General features: G+C 42.5%; 1 protein-coding gene across 1 annotated transcript in view; it reads right to left on the bottom strand.

The window, feature by feature from the left end:
* zfpm1 (zinc finger protein, FOG family member 1) overlaps positions 1-17,599 on the bottom strand; it is a 103,855-nt gene that overhangs the window by 39,644 nt on the left and 46,612 nt on the right. The window contains exon 3 of the mRNA XM_079163591.1: positions 13,035-13,172. Coding sequence (XP_079019717.1) covers positions 13,035-13,172 — 138 coding nt within the window. The remainder of the gene's footprint in view (positions 1-13,034; positions 13,173-17,599) is intronic.

Here is a 17,599-nt window from a genome sequence, read left to right as displayed (position 1 = left end):
GTGCTTCGTGTCGTTGTCCTGTTCGAAGATGAACCTTCACCCCAGTCTGAGGTCCAGAGCGCTCTGGAGCAGGTTTTCATCAAGGATGTCACTATCATTGCTGCATTCATCTTTCCATTGATCCTGACTAGTCTCCCAGCTGAAGAACATCCCAACAGCATGATGCTGCCACCACCATGCTTCACTGTAGGGACGGTATTGGCCAGGTGATGAGCGGTGCCTGGTTTCCTCCAGACATGACGCTTGGCATTCAGGCCAAAGAGTTTAATCTTTGTTTCATCAGACCAGAGAATTTAGTTTCTCATGGTCCGAGAGTCCTTCAGGTGTCTTTTAGCAAACTCCAGGCGGGCTGTCATGTGCCTTTTACTGAGGAGTGGCCTCCGTCTGGCCACTCTACCATACAGACCTGATTGGTGGAGTTCTGCAGAGATGGTTGTGCTTCTGGAAGGTTCTCCTCTCTTCACAGAGCAACGCTAGAGCTCTGTCAGAGTGACCATCGGGTTCTTAGTCACCTCCCTGAATAAGGCCCTTCTCCCCCAATCGTTCAGTTTGGCCGGGCGGCCAACTCTAGGAAGAGTCCTGGTGGTTCCAAACTGCTTCCATTTACGGATGATGGAGGCCACTGTGCTCATTGGGACCTTCAATGCTGCAGAAATTGTTCTGTACCCTTCGCCAGATCTGAGCCTCGATACAATCCTCTCTTGGAGGTCTACAGCCAGTTCCTTGGACTTCATGGCTTGGTTTGTGCTCTGATATGCACTGTCAACCGTGGGACCTGATATAGACAGGTGTGTGCCTTTCCAAATCATGTCCAATCAACTGAATTTACCACAGGTGGACTCCAATCAAGTTGCAGAAACATCTCAAGGATGATCAGTGGAAACAGGATGCGCCTGAGCTCAATTTTGAGTGTCATGGCAAAGGCTGTGAATACTTATGTACATGTGATTTTTTCGTTCTTTATTTTTAATAGATTTTCAATTTCATTATGGGGTATTGTGTGTAGAATTTTGAGGAAAAAAATGAATTTAATCCATTTTGGAATAAGGCTGTAATATAACAAAATGTGGAAAAAGTGAAGCGCTGTGAATACTTTTCAAATAGCCAACTCAACAAAATATGGACATATTCTCTGTGACTCCCCATACAGTTTTCATGAACGGGGATATTATATATAGAGACCAAAAGCGTTTATTTATTTCTGCTGTAAAGTTGGTCATTTTAACCAGAGGGTCTAGTGGGAATTGACTCGCTTTTGGAGCATCAGATGGCCACTTGAACTGCAATTTTTGGAACTTCTGCTTTGGCTTCATTCCTCAGCACCAGAAGTTGCCGCTTAGTGCAAACCAAAATAGTGTTCGAGAAAGATCGATCCATTAAGGCCACGTCCACACTACTTCGTTTCCATTTGAAAACGCATATATTTTCATAAGTTTACACTGAGCGGCCCCACTACGCCGGCGTTTTCAAGGAGTTTGAAAACGGAGGAGTTTGAAAACGCTCCAGAAGACGGGATACGTTTGAAAACGCCGGAGTTGCGTACTCGTGTGGACAGTCGTAAACGGATAAGTTTGGAAACGATGACGCCGACACCCGCGTTCGCTACTTGATTGGTTCTTAGCAGTCATGACGTGTCCTTCCCTGATTCGTCACGCTCCTATCACGTGACCATTTCCCGGAAATAATAAACAACATTGATTATCGATCGACCAGGTTAACCAGGTTAATTTAACATGATTACAGGTGTTGCTGACCTTGTTGTCTTTACTAGCAGCTGTTGTTCAGTTAAAGTCTGCATTATTACGGAGGAAGCAGCTGTTATTGGAGCGAGTAGTGAGCGGCGTGTCCAGCGGCGTTATCAGACCTACGGAGCGGATGTCTGAAGTCACGGTTAGCGGCTTTAGGGAGGCTGATGGACACAAAACGGAGGACTTTCCTTATTAATGCTTATTTTGTTCTGCACAACTATTGTGAAGTCTGCAGATAAAATGTAAAGGAACAAAACAGTAAATGCTCTCCAGTAGACAGACTTCAGTCACCAGCAGAGCTAGAGTGAGAACAGACAACAAGGAAACCAGAGGCAACGAGTGAGAGACGTGTGTTGACCACATTTATGGATCATAATCGAGTAAACTTTTATGTGTCAGTATTGATTTTAAAGTCAATTTGATGTGTGAGAGAGAGAGAGAGAGCAAGACCCGCAGCGCTGTAACTAAGTCTGGAAATAAAACTTCTAAAACTTTCCACGAACTGTCTGTTTGAGTTCATAGAGGAAGATCTTAAGATCTTAAGTATCAAACACGACCTTTCATAAAGACTACTTTATTACTCTGTCATATTTTTTTTAACTAAGCAACCAATTTACTTCCTGTTTACATCGGCACCCACCCGCATGCCCAGTGTACGTGAAGAGTCACGTGATATTCGTTTTCAGGCGTTTTAGTCTGGACGGAGATTATTTTGAAAACGATGCTGAAATGCCGTGTGGACGGAGATCGTTTTCCCTAGACCATGTCCCCACACGGAGTAGTGTGGACATGGCCTAAGTCTAACATGCATTCCTGCTGCTGACCCACATACAAAAGTTTTCTTCCACTGCATGCTCATGGGACAAAAACAAGCCTCCACTGAGCTCATTTCAAACCGCAGACTCTACTCTGAGGTATCACAGCCTCACTGACATGACAAGCCCTCTGGACACATGCCAACCAATCATCATCTTAAAGCGTTTTGATTGACGGGTGGAATTGACAGGGTGCTTGCAGGGACACCCTCCTCCTGAGAGACACGGCAGTCTGCTGGCTGGAGATATGGAGGAAGGTTACAGAGAGCGTGAGTACAGCATGTGTAAGTGTGTGAGCGATGGGTGGATGTGGGTCAGCCCGGCTCTAAAGCAGCTCACAGTTGACGTGGAACAATATATTGTGAAAAAGAGGGGCTTGATGAGGCCAATATTAGCTACTGAACAATTGGCGTCACCCAATTTAAATTTAGAATTCTTCTCATGTTGTTCACCATACCCTGCCATATCGTAACCCAACCTGACACCATATCAAACCCTGTTCCCTCACCCTGCCCCTGTTTATTTACTTCATTCTGTAGTTTTGGTCATCATTCCAAAATTGACAGAAATATACTGTCTGTTGCATATTAGTACATTAACCTTAAAAACCTAACTTGTAAAAAAACACAATGGGCAAGAACCACTCATAAGAACAGATTGGTTCTTAATCAGAATCAGCTTTATTGGCGATGTCTGCGTACGCATACAAGGAATTTGACTCCGGTTTTTTGTTGCTCTCAACGTTGATTAGTACAGATTGGTTCTTAATAAGTGGCCTGTATGAATGATTTAGGGGAACTTGCTTCCGCATTTACAAATGTTCTCGTATTTAGAATTTTCTTTTAGGTATGAACACAATCTACAGGTGGTCCATTGACCATACACTGTATAGAAGTGGACGTAGTCGTTGTGATGTCACCCGTTTTGAAGCCTCTAGTTCGGCATTTTAGCCGTCACAACCATGTTTGGACTGTATACGTCTCTGGTAGAGACCTGTCAATCACTGTAGCCCCGCCCCAAAGCGACCCTGTATTGAAGAAGACTTGAAACTAGAGATTGAGACCATAAACTCATGTTTACAATGTTTACTGAGGTAATAAATCAAGAGAGAAGTAGAATAATTTTCTCATAGACTTCTATTCAATCAGAGGAGTCGCCCCCTGGTGGACACTAGAGAGAATGCAGCTATAACACACTTGCACTGCATTGGCTTCACTCAGCAGAACTGAAGAAGTTGCTGCTTGGTCCAGACCTGTCATGAGAGTCATGTGACATTTGTCTGCTGAAAAGTTTAAAAACCCGATATCAAATACACTTTATAAATATGTTGACATCCTTAATTGACGTTTGCAATTTGAATTATAGGCTAATAGAATTGTTAATGTTTTATACAGCCGAACCATTTCACCATTCTTTTAAATTAGCTACTGATGCTGTTGTATAACGCTGCTGTTGTAAATTATCTGCCCCCCTCCTTGCTGAGGCATTTACACACATCTGAAGTTAGCTGAATAAGACTTGGCCTAGTAGGAGAAGGTTAAGATAATAATGCAAACATGTTCCAGCAGGAGGTACAATGATTGTTAATGGGAAGCATCTGGACTGTTCAACACCAGACTCAAACCTGTTATGCTTTGAGGACTTTAGCCCGACTGTCATTTCATCATATTCTATCTCCCTCATCCTTATATCTCTCAACCTTCCCACTTCCCATCCACTCACCTCTAATTTCACTATCTGAATTGCACCTCTTAAAATCTCTCACCCTTCATCTCTCTCTCTCTCTCTCTCTCTCTCTCTCTCTCTCTCTCTCATTGATCCTAAACCTTGACCCCTCTTTTCACCCTTCATTAGTTATCTCTGCACTCTAAACTCAATATAGTACTTCTTTATTCCAAACCACTTCTCTTGGTCTTCCTCCTCTCTCACCTTCGTCTCACCTGCCCCTCTATTCTCTCTCCTCTTCTCTCACGCCGTCCTCTTTCTCTCATCCTTAAGCCCTCTCTAACCATTCATCCCTCTATCCAGAGTTCACTTCCTTTAATCTAGTTATCTAGTTAACTGTCTATGCTCCTGGTTTAACACATAATACACACGGAAACATATTTAAGCTTTCACACTGCGTATATACGGTAACAATTTCATTATATCAAATCTACTCAATTTGCTTATACACACACATATATATATATTTACACCAGTGGTGGGCCTTCTCTGCTGGCCTAAACAGAATCACAAAGTTATAGCTATTTTATAATTGTCTACTACTGTGTTCCTCAGTTGCTCTGCTTCCAGTGCAGCTTGTTTTAAGTAGAGCTTTTATCCAATCAGATTTCACCTCTGTCTCTCTAGGTAAGAAGAGAGGCCCGAGGTCCTCTAGGTAGACTTCGCAGTTTAAGTGAATGGAGACAATATTGTTGATTGTCATAGTCTTCAACCAATCAGATCTTTAGTTTGACATGTTGGCTGTATTCTTTGATGTGCCAGAGCTGCTTGCTGGCCTACAAGTAAGTCAGCATTAACGTGCAGCATGATTGGTCAGTGGGCTAGCGTGACTGTTGTGAAGCTGAAGCCTGCTAGCAGAACTTAGTAGTAGTAGTAAGAGTTAAAGTTGAAAGATATGTAAGAAGTTATGACATTGACATGACATTTTTAGTGTTTTGCTTGGTGTAGCTTTAACACTCAATGGCTGAAGGAGGAGAAATGTATTTGGGAGTTACTGGCAACGCTTTTCTGGAGAAGGACATTTCCAGAAAAGCTGGACATCGGAAGAAAGGGTCGGCCAACCCCACAGCTAGCAGCCCTGACCCAGCCAGGAAAAGGACTTGTACGAACGGTATTCCTGGCTGACAGCGTCGGAGAAGCGTTGCACATTTTATGGCTAAGAATGCGTTTTATTTTCGACTGAGCGTCTTGGTGTTTGGAGCTACGATAGATTGCTAACCAAGGCAGCTACAAGACACCATAGCACGACAGGACACTTACAAACTTACAAGCTACGGTGCTTTTGCTGAGACCCGAGTGGATCTACAACTCAAACACGTTGGCAGGAGGACCTCTGGCTGGAACGGAACTGAACCGATGTTCTGTACAACAGCGTCATTAAACTCTTTGTTAACAAAGAAAGGAGGATGGACTTTGTCTTTAAATAGTGAACAGCAGCTTTGGTAAGTGAAGTGCTTTTACATCTGCAGTAGAGTTACCACTGTGTTCATTTGTCTATGGTGTCGTTTTTATGATATGGTTAATATTGTTCCCTCTGATGTGAATAATATTTGAATGGCTCGTGCTCTTCAGTGTGTGGATGAATACGTGTTTTAGCGCTGCAGTGTTGCTGGATTGATTTGTTGCTTTGTCGTCATATAAATATATGTGACTGGTTCTTGTGAGTTTGTTCTTGTCATTGTGTTAATTACGTTGATTTTGACTATATGTATTGCCCGTTAATAACGAAGCATCCCGTCATGCACGTATCTGTTTTCTTTAACAAAGCAAGAATTATGGTCTGGAGAAATGGGGATTGTGTGGCGATTGCTTTAGCCCTGTTTGAATCAGTAGGGAACAGCTAAACGCTGCGGGGAGAGTTTTCAGCGTGTGTCCTGCTGTTGGTTTTCCTGCTAAGCTAGTTTAGCATAGTGTGCCTCCAAAAACACACTTGCCTCAGCAGAGTACAATGTTGTTCTTCCGTGGTGGGCGTGTCAGGCAGCACGTTGTCTGTGACGATGGGTGGGTTGCCAGTTTGAGAGCAGTGGCTCCACCGAAAGAACATTATATTTCCCACAATTTAAGCTTCTGCATTTTCCAAACGCACTAGTATTATTCAAACGTATTGTTCGGTTCGTAAGCCTCGTACCGAACGGTTTAATATGAATACGTGTATTGTTACACCCTTAGAAAGTGGCGTCATAATGAGGTTATTAGGAGGTGGTTCAGCTGTAGTAGGACAGCACTGAAGGCCCAGGTATAAAATGCACGGCCCACCACTGATGTATACATATATATACGTATACATGCGTATATATATACATATATATATATATATATATATATATATATATATGTATATATACAAGCTACTTTTTTGAAACAACGATGATACTGTGTAAAGGTGTATGTTTGAGTGAAGCAAACCCCACGGTAGATGCTGATAAAAACCTTATAAAAGCTATTAAATAAACTGGTGGCCAAGCAATAATTAAAAAAGAAAGTCTGTTGTCCTGTATTCCTGGAATGGCTACATTTGAGAGATATTGGAGGTCCTGGATTTGTATGAATAGCTCCACAAAGAGACGAGCAAACATTGCAGAAAACTGGAAGCTTTTACACAAACATCTTATCCTCCAGTTACTACATTCAGCCACCCGTGACTAGATGGATCAACCAGAGAAACAAAGGTCTTATCACATGTGGACAAAGTGATGAGGGTACACCTTGTGCCGTCCGTGCTGATTTCAATGGGGGGGGGGGGGAGTTGCGGCACACAATATGCAAATGTGACGCGGTCAACATCTCTCATTCCCGAACCCAAATAAATGAGACTCTCAGCGGTGATAGCGTGCCTTCATGCTCCATTATAATTAACTATTGTATGATAACCCTACACCCACCCACACACACTGAGCCTGGTAAATAATAATAACCATTATTATGCCTGCCATTACTACGCTTTATTTGAGGTGATTTAAATAACTCTGTTGGGGAGGATAAGGAGCGAGGAGTGCTGGGTCAGCAGGAAATCGCGCCTCGCTCGGCTGGCTTCCCCTGGAGGACACAAGTTGTGTGATTGGACCCTCTTTGCTCTCCGTGTCCCACCCGAGAGGGCTGAGAGACGTCCTGGGCCGGTCTATGATGGGCTGGAGTTCACCAGGGTGCTCCGCTGCAACCAGTGCTCTGTTCTTACTGCAGGGGGGAAGCACCAATGTGTTCTCAAAATGTAAGATAACATTAAAAGATGAGAAATATTGAACACAGGAATAGGTCAACCCAAAGAGGATAACGAATTATAAATAAATAATTTTCATTATTTTTCATGCAAAATGCCCAAATTCTCAAGTTTTCTAAATGATGGGGATTTACTGCTTTTCTTTGTCTTGAAGTAAAAGTCCAAGCAGTGAGAAGAAGTCTGCTCGGGCCTTTGCACAACATGATGGTCACTTTCAGTTTTCTCTTCAGGCAAATGAAACACATTCAGAGCACAGGAATACAACAGCTGACATCTATGAAAGTACAGATTCATAACAGCAACGTTAAACTAATGATCATTTTCAGTATTGCATAATCTGCCAGTTGTCTTCTTGATTAATTGATTGTTTGGTTTATACTTTGCAAAAGAATAAAACCATCTTTTTCTGTTTCTTAAAGTTCAAGTTGACAAAGTCTAATTCTTTGAATAACTTATTTTGTTCAAAACAAAATCTGAAAATCACAAAGAAAACGCAGCAAATCCTCATAACTGAGACACTGAAATAAGGATAACTCAATGTTATTATTTTTCCTTGAAAAATGTAAAGCGACTAATAGATAGACAAAATAGTTGCAGATACATTTTCTGTCCGATTAATGGACTAACTCTGAGCATGTAACTCTCACATGACTTTCACAGTTTGTGTCCATAGAGTACGTCTGTCATCACACACTCCTCGTTACTCCCACACACCACTTAACCTGTCTTGTAGATTTGAAGAGTTTTCTCCATGAATAAAGCTCTTTATTAATCAATTCATATTCATAAACTGGTGCCTTGGAGAGAAAACACTGTCACCGTTTAGTGACAAAGAGTTTCTACACAGTAGTGGAAGGAGAGACCGCCAGCCAGCCAACGACAAGGGATTACTGTGACAGCCATTTGCATATCAAGAATGTTAAGCAGTGAGGGGGAAAATATCGAACCCTCCAGCCTGCAAGGTCAATCAAAAGATAGTTCTTTTTCTCCTCTATTCATAATTTATTTTGCATATCATGCAGTGCGGACACACTGAAGATTAAAACGGTGGCTTTAGCATATCATGCCATCCCTGATAGGGAGCAGCTCCCACCTAGACACCACCACACCCTCATCAAACCGACTGAGGACACACACACACACACACACACACACACACAAACACACACACACACACACACACACACCATCTTGATTGTTTTAAGACGAACGACACTTTGCAGAAAAGAAACTGAAAATTGCTGAAGCCTCTAATCCATTCCAAGTTTATCATCTCTTTAATTTGAATGTTTTTCTCTTTTTTTCATATCAATGGAAGCGACAAAGCCGATGTTCTGATCGCTGCTGGAGGAAAAACAGAGCGGCGTTGACTATCATCTATGACTAAGGAACTTATAGAGATAGACGTATAAACAAGAAGTCATTACTTACTGACGGGAGGTGTTAAATATGTCCAGTAATGAACTGAATTATCTTCAAGCAGGAGAAGAAGAAGGAACCGGCAGAGAGGATGAATTCAAATGTTCTGTTGTTGTTTTTCTCAGTTTTATGTTAATATCAGTCCGTCTGAACAATAATGACGGCCACAAAGAATTATTTGAATGAATTATTTGAATAAATCAAGAGATTATTATCATAAGGTTACAACACAAACTGTGCACGGAGAGGGAAATTAAAATGTTCATATCTAGGAATTATTGTATTTCAAACTAGAATAAATCATTTTTTAAATAATTAATAGATTAATATTCAATTAATTTAGACTTTTCCTACACACGAGACTGCATGGAATTTATAAGTAGAAGATATATAATATGTTCACACTGTGACAGAAAACAAAAGGCTGATGATAGAGGTAAAGACTCATATACATATATTTATACTGTATACATATACTGTATGTATAAGTACACATGTGCTCAAGACATGAGGAAGAAGGAAAAAGAAAATGATGGTGAAAAGGTGAAAGCTGAGAAAAACGGGACACAAATAAGACTGAAATGTGAAGAATCAATATACTGTATGACAGGAAGTTCTTCTTTAAATGAAGCAGCTTGGCTGTTAGAATCAGGCTGAAACACTGTGACTGTTGTAGATCTATTCCCAAACCATTACACTGTCACACATTAACACCATGACGTAAATAGAATAAAGCACAACAACATTTTATTCATTCACTGTTTGATGATTAGTCAATCAGCAGAAAGTCAACTCATCACAGCCTGATCCATTTATTGTGTCTGAAATCTGAAGATTTCATGCTTTTCAATGTCACACATCAGAGTGGATTGTGGTCGGATCAAATGAGCTATTTCAACCTTCACAATCAAATTATAATGAGCATTTTGCAATAAGTTCCAACATTCAGCAGACAATGAATCAATTATTCTGTAAATTCCTCTGGGATGAAAACAGACTCCAATTATCAACCTTCTGTTATTTACGCATGTAAATACTTCTCATTTATATCGAGTATCTTAAGTTCATCAATGTATTGATTCGTCTAAATTACAATTTCCAACGTCCAGTGTGACTTATTGCTCCTTTTGGACAATCAGATGTTCAATGACACCAAACAGTGAAAAGTGGAAAATCCTCACATTGGAACAACCAAAAGCCGTCCTGCTGTTGTTTCAGCGCTACGGTTACGACGAAGAGTCAACAGCAAAGTCTCCTTCATTTGTTGCTAGGTTACACTAGAAAATAAGTTTCAGTGAAGCAAGCATGTATTATGTAGTAATAATTAAAAAATACACTTATCATGACAAAATGTAAAAACAACAACAACAAATAAATCCAACCCCGAAATACCAAAAGAGAAAGATACTATAGATAGCATGCAACACACACAGCGTGGCTGTAGTGACACTAATGACATCATAAACTCCTCCATTTCCTCCATTTCACGTCTTCTTTCAGACGAGTGGAAAGAAGTTACCAAAAGTTACCATCAGTCTAAATAATTGCATTGACATAAAGAACAGAAATCTCTTAATGTCAGTAATGGACTGGAGAAGTTTCATCGTGATATATTAGCTGTTTTTTTATTACATATCTTTAAAGAGGTTTTGGCCATAAATCTGCACTTCAGCAGCTGTTACACCAAACGTTACCGTCTGTTCATAAATATCATTTAGAGCCGACTTCATCAACATTCTATTGCTCAAAAAGAGATGTAAAAAAATCCAACCAAACATTTGCTTTATGTTCTGAAAATGTATGCAAATTAGCACATATTTGATCAAATAGTTCATCATTTACATATTTAAAATGCGATTTCACAAAACGTGGGGAAGTTTCAAGGCGATGTCGCTGAGTTAAATCTTCGCCCTCTTCACCTGTCGTGTCTCCCCTGAAAGCAACCAAACCCCATTCACACTCCCACAGGAGATAACACCCTGTTCACTTCCATACCATAATACACTCATCTGTTTATGGCACATGTCTGATACATGGGGAACGTTGTGTATGAACAAGAACACATTAGCCAGGGACTCCCGTCCTGCTGTGACACGCAGGAGGAAGAGAAGAAGAAGAAGAGATGTATGCTGCTGGGGGTGGAGAGGAGGAAGGCTGTTAGTGGGGTTGTTAGTGGTGATGGAGAGACCGGAGGAGGAGAACGTGGATGGATGGAGGGAAGGAGGGAGGGGGAGGAAGGGGAGGTGGAGGAGGTGGGTGGGGGGGGGCTTGACGATAAGAGAAAAATTCAGACCGGTCAAAGTTTCCTTTTTGCCAATCGTGCTCCCGATAAAGACAGCGCCTGCTCCGGAGCTGATAGAGGGGCTATCTCTCTCCCTTACTCCCCCCTCCTCCTCCATCCCTCCGCCTCGCTCACCCAGCAGTTAGTTTGTGCGGAGAGGAAGGGGAAAAACAACACACAAAAAACGGACGGCCCTATCAGTGCAGCATCATGGTGCTACCATCAACCAGCCGGAGCGCAGCAATTAATATCGCTCCAATTACTGTTAAAGGGACGAGGCTGGGACAGGACGATAATGAACACATCCTCTCCTCCCCACCATAGGAATTAAAACACACGTGCACACACACACGCGCACACACACACACACACACATAAACAGACACCCGCGCGCAGACAGACATAAAACGTGCGCAGCTTGAAAAGGAAATAATGCGAGATAGTGCGGTAATCTTCTTGCATTGTTTAACTCATTGAAGACAACAGACAGAGAGAAATAAATAACCAAACAAACCTCGATAAGAGAGGAAATAAATAATAAAATTATGGCGATTTACTTGTTATCTCCTCTTAGCCGTGTGTGTGTGTGTGTGTGTGTGTGTGTGTGTGTGTGTGTTTTTGTTACGACTTGAATACATTTTCTCCCGGCCTGTCACATCACTTCTCCTACGGGGGGACAGTGGGACAAAACAACGGCCCCTGAAAGAGGAGACAGAGGAGCGTCTCCAGGACACACAGCGTACACTGCAGAGCGGATGAAGAGTTGAATCCGGCAGCTCACCGACGTTCAGTACACTTTAGTTACGTGGAAAGCTGAGTTTGTATTTCTTTCAAACCCCAACGATGTTCTGTCCTAATGAAGGGTTTTAGTTTCTCAACCTCGACAATACCCGAGAGTGTCCATGTCCAGATATTTCAGAAATAAATTGAAATAAAAAACTGCTGTTATTTAATGTCAAAACATGTTATTAGGGTTTTGCAGAATATCAAAGTTCGGACTGGTGGCCGGGTTGGGCTCTCTGTTAATTGTGAAAATATAGTATATTAACAGTATAATTTCCCATAACATAACAGAAATGTGAGGTCACTAAATATGTGATCTTCTGTGTGACGCAGAGACTTTGAGAGGCCAGAGGGCTGTTTTAAGTTACGGTACATTTTACAATACGGTCGTACTCTGTTATTAACAACACGCATGCCTAATAACGTGAACACTGTTTCTGTGTCAACCTGAGGAACGTTAGTCTAAGTCCAGTTCTTTACTTATCAGCAGAGTTCTCATTGTGTATTTGTTCATGGTGCATTGCAATAGCCTGTTTAAAGTGATCATGTACAGAACGGATTGTACGACTACTGGTTCAGGTAATATTCATGAGTTGTGATCAAATTTCATATCTACTGTCTGACGGCCGTCTCCGGCCCTCCTCCTCTCTCTCTAATTACAAACTGATTAATGATGTTGTGCATCATTGAAACATTGTTTGAAGTCAACTCTCACTACTTAGTATTCTACACATTCATGCAAAGCTTTGGGGAGCAGGAACACAGTCCCATGTGACCACAAAGCTCTCTGTGCGACCAGAGGACAGAAGTTGAATAATGACTTGACTTCAATGTGAAAGTCCACCGCACATCTAAGCATTGTGAAATGATTTCATCATGTGGGCTTCCTGTGCAGGTACAAAGAACTAAACGCTTTCACAATCCTTAAGTAAAAAAGCAAATATTGGAATGAATTCAGACCTGAAATCACGGAACACTTTTGTGTTTTGCGTCAGTGTGTTTGTCTTGGTTGGTCACAAGTAGCAAATGACAGTGAGCGTACTGACCTGGACCCCTCCACTGCGACGCCTCCTCCTCTTCCTCCCCGTCCTCTTCCTCCTCCCCGCCGCTGTGTGTCGGGCCTGGCTCCTCCCCGTCCTCTTCTTTATCGTCGGGGCCTCCTCCTGAGTCCTGCATCCTGGGCTCTGGACACACAACACAGTCACATTCACACACGTTCAAACATTCTAAGCCCCGGTAGCACGCTTTAGTATCAGCCTGTGTGTGCGTGTGTGATTGTGTGTGTGTGTGTGTGTGTGTGTGTGTGTGTGTGTGTGTGTGTGTGTGTGTGTGTGTGTGTGTGTGAGCAGTGGCTGTTCCTGTCTGTTGATCAAAGGCGGCAGTGAAATGAGTCCCTGTAACGTGACACCTCGCCACGCAGAGAACGGGCCCTTTGATTCTCAAAGACTCATCAGAAACTCTCTACCTTCAGTTCTGTCTCTGTCCATCTGTCCTCCAACAGCTTTTCATTGTCTCTCCATTGACGCCCACCACCCTTCCCTTTCTCTCTCTCTCTCTTCACTGTAGGGGGGTCTGCCCCCCCCCCCCCGTCCTGTAATCAGCATTGATATCCCTGCTGCCAATGATCAAGCTGATTACAGAGCCTCCTGCTCGCTGATCAAAGAGATGTGTGCGTTCCTCCACACGTGGCTGGAGCTGTGTGTGTGTGTGTGTGTGTGTGTGCGTGTGTGATGTGCTTACCCAGCGTGCACACTCCTGAACCGTGAACTTTGCCTGTGCAGCTGCTATCTAGCTGGTTCATCACACTGCTGGGTCCCTCCCTATTAGCGGGACTCATGATTAGTGAGATTAGATTAATAGTTGCATCACAGCACCTCCGGCTATCTGAGCCGAGGATCTCTCTTCTTCTTCATTGGTCTTGCATCATGATCATCAGGCCAAGGGTTAGGGGAGTCAAAACCTTCACACACACTTCACTGACTAAAGTGGCCCAGATCTTTAAGTCCAGTTTGTGTTTCTAACTGCACACTTGAATGAAATAATGGATTATATGAGCGGTCACAATGCAGTCATACAGTTAGTGTTGTGTAATGGAGTTCATGTTGCAGTCGGTAACACTGAAGAAGAGATCGTCTCTGTCTGAATGAAGTACTGAGCATGGAACATTGTGTGTTGTAGTTGTACAGGTGATATTGTGCATAATGACCCTCACCCTCATGTGATGCATTTGGACAGATCTTATCCACACATTCATGTTTCATGTTTATGGACAGAGATGTCTGCGAGGTCGAGTTTGTTGAAGTTCATTTGTTTAACTGTAAAATGTCCGCTCAGTACTCTCATAGAAATATTTTAAGGGATCCTTATCAAAACTGTTTGTAAGTGTGATACAAAACCATAAACACACCCTGTTGAACGACATCCACACTAAATACAAAGATTTGAACGGCACAGACTCCTCCCCGCAGCTTTATGGCAACACTTTATAATAAGTTGGTAGTTAAGTAGAATGTAGTTAATAGTTATTTTACTGTTAACAAAGAGAGAAATGATTATTAATGATGGTTACATATGCTAACGTAATTTAGCATATAATACACTGAATGTGTTATTATGGGCTGGGTTGAACCCATCACAACCAGCAATTCTGTTCTGTCTCCAACCAGGCTGAGCAATAACATGCAGAGATCTTAATGCCGTGATGGATGAGTGTAAATGTAGCTGTGTACAATACTGACTTCAGTCATGTTCAAACCTCCAGTCTCGGATCCAGTGTGGCTAACAGAAATATCACAAGTGATGATGTAGAAAGAAAACACAACATAGAATATCATATCCATAATGCAGAATCCTCTAGGTTTGTTTAAAGATTATTATTATCATTATAACTGTCTTTAAAAAACACTTAATCCACTTTCTTCCACCGTCTGCTCTCCACTCCCCCCCCCACCCCCCCCGATAACACCTCAGCTGTCTGCACAAAGGCCGTGTTTACCTTTGCATTCCCGCTCCGATAAACAGCGATAGCGCCCGATCGATACCAGCCATAAACGCCCCACGACCACGTGACGCCCTCACACTCTGCAGTTATTAATGTAACCGTTGAGAGATTGGATCTGCATCGTCAAATAAATCAACACACCACACACACACACACACACACACACACACACACACACACACACACAGAGACGCAGATGCACACATCATCCGTCTTCACGTCACGTCCACCTCTCAACCTCATCCACATGCAAACACACAGCAACATACTGTACACACACTAAAGCAAGCACGCACACACACACACACACACACACCCTTGCCTAAACAGTGCCATTATTTTCAGCTATAAATCACATTGAATGGCACATTGATTTTATCCTGCAGGGGCTGAAGCGAGGGAGGGGGAGCTGGAGACACAGTTATTGCGTTTAATATCATCAATATTATCTCCCATATCATCTCAGACATGGAGGCAGGTATCAGGAGGAGTCGACAGACACTTTTCTGCCAGACCCCCTCCTCCCTCTCTCGCTCTGTCTCCCGCCCTCCCCCTGTAGCGAGACAGTCTCCATCAATCTGATAAGCTGAACTTCCCCTGTCACACCTGCAGGGCAAAGTCACCCAACAATCTTCTTCTACAACTTCTACAGCATCTCTCTCTCTCTCTCTCTCTCTCTCTCTCTCTCTCTCTCTCTCTCTCTCTCTCTCTCTCTCTCTCTCTCTCTCTCTCTCTCTCTCTCATCTTTTCTTCACGTATCTGTTCCCTCACATTCGAGGTTCAACATATCTCCATGTTCTCCAGAGATGAAGCTAGAAAGGAATCGGACTGAACTGATGTATGGAGGCTGGAGCGGCTACAGACATACCGACGAGCCAACGCACGATCAATGTGGTGACGCATGTACAGGTAGACAGAAGTGTAAAATACGTATTCATGAATAATATTAAGGTATTCAATAAACAATGAGGCACATGTGTTGCATCACACACCAATGAAACGGAGGACTGAGACAGGTTGTTATTATTACCGTCTATTACAACGGAGCTGAGGTGGGCCAATGTGGCTGGAAGTAACATCTCAATATCTGAAAGATGCTGCTACATAACATGATATGGACGTATGCAAAAGTATGCTCAGTGTTCATATTAGTAATGTTCCACAAATGTGTTCAACAGTTTTGAGTGTGGAAACGCATCAGTGGATTCACTGTGAGAGGCTTCATCAGCTAAATGCACACCGTCCCTATTCAATAAATGAACGTAGTATGTATGAACATGTAGTATGTTACATGTTGGGTAGGGCCCCTGGATCTCTAGCCTCCCTCCTGCACACTACACTTCAAATGATGTGGAATTTTTTTTCAATGGATAGATGGATGGTTTCCTCAGTAAAAAGTCAGAAAATAATGGAAAACTCCAACACATGATGAATCATTCAGTCTGTGAAGTAGCTAAGGGAAACACACGGGGCATGAAGGCATCACGCTGTGGGGGGGTTTGTTACCTGCTACACGCAGTGGGGGGCCGAGCATGTTATACCTGGGCCTTCAGTGCTGTCCTACTACAGTTGAACCACCTCCTAATAACCTCATTATGACGCCACAGCTACGGGTTATTATTTGTTTCTAGGGGTGTAACAATACACGTATTCATATTAAACCGTTCGGTACGAGGCTTACGAACCAAACAATAGGTTGAATAATACTAGTGCGTTTGGAAAATTCAGAAGCTTAAATTGTGTGAAATATAATGTTTTCGGTGGACTACGCTCAACCTGGCAACATGCTGTCTGACAGCCCGGAAACAAAACATTGTACCCTGGTGAGGCACGTGTGTTCTGGGAGGCACACTATGCTAAACTAGCTTAGCAGGAAAACAACAGCAGCACACAAGCTACAAACTCTCCCCGCAGCGTTTAGCTGTTCCCTACTGATTCAAACAAGGCTAAAGCAATCGCCACACAATCCCCATTTCTCCAGACCATAATTCTTGCTTTGTTAAAGAAAACAAAACCCCAAACAGAGAATCAAATGTCCGACCCTAACCCCACGCATGACAGGATGCTTCATCATTAACGGGCAATACATATAGTCAAAATCAATTAACACAATGACAAGAACAAACTCACAAGAACCAGTCACATATATTTATATGACAACAAAGCAACAAATCAATCCAGCAACACTGCAGCGCTACAACGCGCATTCATCCACACACTGAAGAGCACGAGCCATTCATATTAACCATATCATAAAAACGACACCATAGACAAATGAACACAGTGGTAACTCTACTGCAGATGTAAAAGCACAAAAGCACTTCACAGAAATCCGTTTCTCCTCCTTCAACCATTGAGTGTTAAAAAAACAAAGCTACACCAAACAAAACACTAATAACATGTCAATATCATAACTTCTACATATCTTTCAACTTGAAACTGCTTTTAACTGCTTCAGCTTCACAACAGTCACGCTAGCCCACTGACCAATCACGGCACACGTTATTGCTGAGCTGCACGTTAATGCGGACATACTAGTAGGCCAGCTATCAGCTCTGACACGTCAAAGAATACGCCCAACATGTCAAACTAAAGATCTGATTGGTTGAA

This window comes from Pholis gunnellus (genome assembly GCF_910591455.1).
Source record: "Pholis gunnellus genome assembly, chromosome: 7".
Taxonomy (NCBI): Eukaryota; Metazoa; Chordata; class Actinopteri; order Perciformes; family Pholidae; genus Pholis; species Pholis gunnellus.
This window is presented reverse-complemented; position numbering and strand designations above follow the sequence as displayed.